The sequence below is a fragment of the Diabrotica undecimpunctata genome, chromosome 9, assembly GCF_040954645.1.
Source record: "Diabrotica undecimpunctata isolate CICGRU chromosome 9, icDiaUnde3, whole genome shotgun sequence".
Lineage (NCBI taxonomy): Eukaryota > Metazoa > Arthropoda > Insecta > Coleoptera > Chrysomelidae > Diabrotica > Diabrotica undecimpunctata.
The window spans coordinates 123,812,700-123,819,957 of NC_092811.1; the positions used below are offsets into that span (position 1 = coordinate 123,812,700).

The following is a 7,258-nucleotide window of genomic DNA, read 5'->3' on the forward strand; positions in this document are numbered from 1 at the left end:
TTTCCATCTCTTACTATTCGGGCAAGTCTCTCCCTTCACATTCTGTTTATGTGTTGGTTCCATTCTCGTCTTCTTTGGCGTCCTGATTTGTGTATTCCTTCAGAGATGTGTCCATAATACGATATTTGTGTTCCCAGATAGTTGAATTACGATACTTGTTTTATTATTTCTTCGTTTATTACAATGTTGCATCTTCCTAGCTCCCTAGCAATAACCAGGGATATATTTTTTATTAAAACAACCTTTTATAAAGTCTTCATAAATTTTCAGCGCCCAGAAAAATCACCATAGTAGTTTTTATTGCACTTTCTCCGATCTACAAGTGTCTAAGATTCAAATTTCCTCTGTAGATAAAATGACAGATAAAATAGACAGATTTAGCTTAGCTACAGGCCATAAATAATACGACAGTCTCTATTTAAATAAATTTTTATTTTTTGAAAAAATCATAGACACTACCGTCGAATAAATAACTTAATAAACATATTATCACAGAGCAAATATCACCTTTACAACGCCTCCAAATCCAAAAAAACAAAGAAACTTTCCAAAACTTTGCTTCCTATAAAATTCTACAAAACATATTATTGTACAGTGGTTGTCATCCATGGGTTAATTCCGACGAGTAAAGCATGTTTCTTTCTTTATTTTATGCGGGTTTCACTGAACTTCTCACATATACATCTGGTGTGATTGGTAGCTTTGATTTCGATGAACTTCTTTTGAGACAAATGCAAAAAGGTGAGCGTTACTTCTTTGGCGATCCTTGGTTGGCATTTTTCGTTGTATTTTTTGCAGCATCCGGATCCATCGCAACGGTGGAGAACGGTAGATTGGGGCCGAATCTGAAACAAAAAAAAATAATTATTAAACATTACTACAAAAAAAAAACAGCCAAAATTGAATACCTCGGTCATATCATGAGGAACAGCGAAAGATTTGGGTGGCTGCAATTAATTTTACAAGGAAAAGTAGAAGGAAAACAGCAGTAAGATAGTAGCAACAGAGATGGAATGCCTGCGAAGATGCTGCAGAGTAACAAGAATGGATAGGAGAAGTAATGAAGAAATAAAGCAAAGAACATCAATAGAAACAGACATACTAACATATATAGAACAAAAAAGATTAAAGTGGTATAGACATGTAAGAAGAACTAGCGACAGCAGATGGATAAAGATAATAACCGAATGGAGCCCCATAGGAAGGAAGAAAAGAGGACGACCCCGAAAATCCTGGAGGAACGAAGTAGACGACGCCATGAGTAAGAGAGGCCTAAACGATGGAGAATGGAACAACAGAGAGAGATGGAAACGGTTGAGCGAGGGAAGGCAGTGAATACTGTAGAATCCCTAAATATATATACATAAGTAGAAGGAAAACGAGGAGCAGGAAGGTGAAGGATTTCCTGGCTGAAAAATTTACGTACGTGCTTCAACACAACAATCACAAATCTTTATTATAGCAGCTGTTTGCAAAATACAGATAGCCATGAGTTCATCATGCAGGGTAGAGTCGATGTCAAAAAGGGAATAGGTAGAAAGAGGAAGTCACAGCTGCGAAATATTCGAGACTAGACAAACATGACTCTAGACGAATTATTCCACGTTGCAAAAGACAGAGAAATTTGTCGCCAACCTCCGAGGAAGAAGACGATTGTCGCCAACATCCGAAATGGATAGGCACTACAAGGAGAAGAAAAACTACTTTAAATAAGGCTTAAAACCAACAAGATGTTACAGAAAGAAAAGCTGAGTTAATAACCAGGTTTTTTTCCGATTTCCTGACTGTAGTTTTGAAGCTGTTGGAGAAGTTATCGCCAAAAAGGATATTATCTATCATATGAGCTAAAGATTTAATCATATCACACTAATTTGGCTTTCTAGAAAGTTACTGACATATGATTCTATACAGAACAGATATAATAGAGGTCACTATAAGGAAATAAAGTTTGCGCTACTGTCTTCCTCGACTTTGCGCAAGTTTATAACACCACTCACGAGCTAAGAAAATACACAGAATTATTTGGAAAAGAAATTTTAGGGTTAAACAAGGAAATACCTGCTTCGAATTATGCAGTCATACCACAATCCTCAAATATCCGTAATATCCTCGAATTCGATTATAAGACAATATCTACTATTGAAGCCTAGGAAGCTTAGAAATTGGAATGAAGAAAAAATATGACTTTTATAGCCTTCTTAAAAAATTACCCAAGTTCACCTAATTAATTCATAGCTTGTATGTTATTGTGTACTTGCTTGTTAAAAATAAGCAATTTAGATCAATAATTTGTTTTAAAATTTTTTCAGTTATCTAAATTATATTCCAAACAACTTTTCAGAAATATTTCTATAAAACTTTAAGTTTCAGTTCACTGCAAACAACTGTAGCTATTTTAATACAAAAGTCGACTGGACTATAAAAAGTTATACACGGGAAGTGGAAAACATTAGAAAAGTTTATGAGATAAAACGGTACAAAGATAAGCCTGTATATAAGCATGTGTCATGAAAAGACTCTCAGTAAAACATTGTTGATCACAGGTTATTACACGAACTAATAATACTGCCAAAAGGACAGAAAAATGACAAAAAGAAATTTAATAAACATTTAATAGATAATTAGAATTTTAATAAATGGTATAACTTACATTTTTCATATCGTTTTTGTAGAGATTCCACATTTCATCATCAAAAACATCCATAAGGCACATAACCCTCGGTTGTGGTTCTTTGCAGGGGTACTTACTGATAGCAACCCTCTTGTTGTGATTGTAAAACTCGTCCAGTAAATCGCCACCGACGGTCACCGCACACACTGCTACACAAACTACTAACGCTATTTTCAACATTGCCATTACCATTGTTGTTATCTCTTGTGGTCACAAATGAAATTTCAAGTACTGGTATAATACTGATTGGTCTTCACGGAGGTATGTGTGTTTAAAGAGTGGTGTAGGAATTGCATAAAAGAGATTATTTATACCGCGTGCTAGCATGTTATCGATGTGTAAAAACCAAAAAGTGAGCGTAATCTAGGAAACCCAAATTGGTAACCTCTGCAGACATACACCTGTGAAAAGATGAATGTGGCGCTTATTATGGAAATGCAGCAGCTGGCTGCGCCCAGACGGAATTTACATGTGAAGTACACTGCTGGACACAAAACGTGGACATCTACTTTTAATATTCCTCTATTGATGTCTTGAATTGTTGTCTCCTGGTAGTTGCAAATTATTTTCGAGAATTTTGAATTAATTTTAGAAATTTATGTTAACCCTTATAGGGTATGATTTTGTATTGTACTTAAAAAATATATGTTATTCATTATTAAAAAATATGTAAACAAAAATATTTTATAACACATTTTTAAAAGAAACTGCAAATTCCGGAAAAATTGATATTGGATATACCATCAAAATAAAGTTCCTTCTAAGTTTAGTTCATTGTTTTCAGCTCTTCGTATGCACATGTATTTCGTTTTTATTGAGCTAACATTTGGTCCCCATCTCTCGTATTTCTGTATTAATCGTCTTGTTACGAATTACAGATATTCCTTTGCAATGACTACTTGATCGTTCACGAAATAAAGCATATATAGGGTTGTTTCGTTGTTTAACCCTCGGTTAGTTGCGTGGGAGACAGGGGTCAACCAGGTCTATTTACGCTCATTGTACTCAACTGGCACGGTTGGGCCTTCTCACCGCGCATGTACCTTTATATTAATGTTGAATAAGTAAACTCATCGCCTCAGTTGTTTGAGATCAGCCGTTAGTTATTTGTTGTTGGTGGATAAACGTTATTGGTTAAAGCTCGTCACCCTCGTATTTAACTTCGGTACTATTTGAAATCAGGTACATATTTTATAATTTTTAATTTTTCAAAATATTATTCATATTTATTATTCAAGGTTTTGTTGTACAATAGTTTAATTTTTGTATTACAGTTTGCAAAAAAAATCGGAAAATGTCTGAACAGAAAAAAGAAAAATAATGATATATATATTATATATATCCATAAGTGGATAAAATGGTATAATCTTCTCAGTAGCGATAAAAGTGATAATGATTTACCAAATGACAATAGCGACCACGAAGAGGAAGATGATATTAAAGAAAATATTAGTCAAATTCAAAGTCAAATTCTGGACATGAAGTTGACGATTCGAAGTCTGAAGATGAGAGTGAGCATGGAGATAAACTTTTGTCGCTAAAGACGGTATAATAAGATGGAGAAAACATCCAATATTAAATCCAATGCATGCAATAGCGTTATGCATCTACCTTGACCAAAAGACAAGTCTCTTGAAACACGCAATAGACTAGATATTTTTGATGTATTTTTTGACGATGCTATTTTTGGAGTTATAACCACTTGTATGAACATCTTTATAGATAAAGTGAGACAAAATTTTTCTCGTGAAAGATATTCAAGACATACGAACACTGTTGAAATAAAAACTTTCATTGGGTTGTTTTTTCTAATAGGTTCGTTGCGGTGTTCTAGAAAAAATCTCAGGGACTTGTGGGATAAGTCAACCGGAAATGGCCAAGAATTCTGTTATTTATCGATGAGTGAGAAGCGATTTTGATTTTTGTTACGATTTATTCGGTTAGATAATATACATTATAGAAATTAGCGGAGAGAAATTGATAAATTAGCTCCCATCGAGAAGTTATGACTATATTTAACAACAACTGTCAAAAATATTACACTGTTGGCAACTACGAGTATATAACAGTCGACGAACAATTATTGGCATTTAGAGGCAGGTGGTAATTTCGCCAATATATTCCTAGTAAACCTGCTAAGTATGGTTTACTAGGAATGTGATACTAAGGAGGCGATATTCGCAACACTCTTATTATCGAATAGTTGAAAGTTCTTCAGGTATATCGTCAGGACCAGAAGCCTTCTTCCGTTTCGCTTGGTCGATGGCCTTCTTAACTTTCGAGATTAGAATCGGTGGGTCTCTGTCTCGGTTAGATGTTATTTCTTGGTGATTCTTTGGTCATCTTCTAATATTCTAATATGTAATTTGCCCATTCGGTACAGCGCTCTTTAATATCACTTCGAAGTTTATTACAAAAATCGTGTAATATATCTTGCCTCTAAATTCTGCTTTTGCCTATTAATTCTTTTAATTCTTTATGCAAATGTAAGCTGTCGTGTCGTTGCTCTAATTTTGTCAATTTCTAAACAGGATTCTTGTAGCCATCTGTCAATTGCTACTTTAATTATTTTTCTGATTTTTTACCCTTTTTATGCAGCGGGCAAATTATTCCTTTTAGTGACTCCTCTGGTATCAATTCGTTGTGCCATTAGGTACTATCAGTTTATGGATTACTGCTAAAAAATGGTCACCATCTTCCTTATATTTTTAGAGATGATTTCATTAGTTCTTGGTTTTTAAGTTTTCGGATTGCATTTGATACTTCTTCTCGTGTTGGTGCTTCGATGTGTAGTAGATGATATGTGTTTAGTTGATTTTCTATCTTATCGCCCTCTTCAACATAATCTAAATTGAGGTGACTGCTGAAATATGGTGTCCACGTATTGAAAACTGAGTTTGAATCATCTAGAATTTCATCGTTAATATTTCTACAACTTTTTATTCTTGGCTTAAGTTCTTGACGGTTACTATTTAGGAATTTTTAGTATGTTCTTGTTTCACTTATCAAATAAACTTTATATCTCATTTAATGAGTTCTCTTCATACTTCTTTTTCTTAAGTTGACGGATAGGGGAGAGTAACCTAAAACGGGACGGTAACCTAAGATGAGACACGTAATTTCCCGTCTATTCTGTGAGGCTACTGACATCTACCGTCCCGTGCGGAAACCTTCCTTCAGTATGAACAAGTTTTACGAATATCGGCCATCATCGATCTCGCAGTGTCCTGTGAGAAGCCGTTGCTTGTTATCGTGCCATTCGTTAAAATATTCTGGTTTATTCGAGGCGTGTTTTTACTCGGAAAATGTAAGTGCGTTTTATTTCTTTATTTGGCATAACATTAGGTACTTTATACTGTACATATTGCTATGGTTGCATGATTTTATTTTCGACTGCTGATAAGTAGGGTTATGAAATTTTTTTGTATATTCATTATTCCTAAGATGGGACAGAAAGAAGTTTCCTAAGTCGAGACGTCCCATCTTAGGTAACTTATTCTATTTTCTTCTCTTATATTTGGTATGCATTACAATAAAAATAAAACATATTTTTATAAAGTGTTATCGGTTAGTAGGGTTATTTAAAGAGTTACTATGTGAATAGTAAACAGCATTTTTTCTTGTTTCTAGATGCCCAACTTAGAAAAATACAAATATGTTAGAAAAACCAATCGCGGCAAGTGGTCTCAAACAGATATGTCGCAGGCGATTGTCAAGGTCCATAAAGGAGAGCTTTCCATCAGAGACGCGGCAGAACGTTACAATGTGCCAAAAAGTACCCTCGCAAGAAGAACGGGAAATAAAAATAAAACGGTACAGAACAGCGAAAAACATCTGGGCAGATTTCGTAGCGTTTTCAATGAACAGCAAGAACAGGAAATTATAGCATACGTTTTGGAAATGGAATCAAGATTCTTTGGAGTTTCCTATAAAGAACTTCGTCGATTAGCCTTCGATTTCGCTGCAATTAACGGCATCCCCAACAACTTCAACCAAGTGACAAGAATGGCTTCCAAAAAATGGCTCTATTGTTTCCTGTCCCGTCATTCGAACATTTCTCTTAGAAAACCAGAAGCAACGTCCTACGCAAGGGCGACGGGCTTCAACAAAAATGCTGTCTCGACATTTTTCAAAAATTTAGAAGCCATCTTTGCCAAGTATGATTTGTCTCCTGATCGAATATGGAATGTGGATGAGACAGGAGTAACAACAGTACAAAAGCTGTCTAAAGTACTAGCTCAGAAAGGTAAACGACAGGTAGGAGGGCTAACAAGTGCCGAACGAGGAGTGAACACCACACTCGTCTGTGCAATGAGTGCGACGGGAAATTTTCTAGCACCAGCATTTATTTTTGCTCGTAAGAGGATAAAACCTGAGCTTATGGATAATGCTCCCAATGGAAGTGTAGCATTTGCTCAAGATAAGGGCTGGATGGACCGCGACGTTTTTTTGAAATATTTGAAATATTTTGTGGATAATGTAAGACCTACTGCCGAAAAACCAGTCCTATTAATATTAGACGGTCATGTCTCGCACACCAAAAGCTTAGACGTAATCAATTTTGCAAGAGAAAACCATCTTATCCTT

The 7,258-nt window shown here is 35.2% G+C and overlaps 1 protein-coding gene across 1 annotated transcript; it reads right to left on the reverse strand.

Moving 5' to 3' along the window:
• Positions 1-413: 413 nt before the first annotated feature.
• LOC140449975 (uncharacterized) lies at positions 414-3,002 on the reverse strand. Its single transcript, XM_072543392.1, has 2 exons — positions 2,651-3,002; positions 414-845 (listed from the first exon to the last, which is right to left on the reverse strand). The coding sequence occupies exons 1-2, from the start codon at positions 2,861-2,863 to the stop codon at positions 645-647; spliced, it is 414 nt and encodes a 137-aa protein (XP_072399493.1). The 5' UTR covers positions 2,864-3,002; the 3' UTR covers positions 414-644.
• Between the last annotated feature and the right edge of the window lie 4,256 nt (positions 3,003-7,258).

Excerpts from the sequence above, each read along its gene's own strand:
- LOC140449975 (XM_072543392.1), bottom strand. The coding sequence starts at position 2,863 with ATGGTAATGGCAATGTTGAAAATAGCGTTAGTAGTTTGTGTAGCAGTG. Across the intron at positions 846-2,650 it reads ACAAAAACGATATGAAAAAT|ATTCGGCCCCAATCTACCGT; the intron begins GTAAGTTATACC and ends TTTTTGTTTCAG.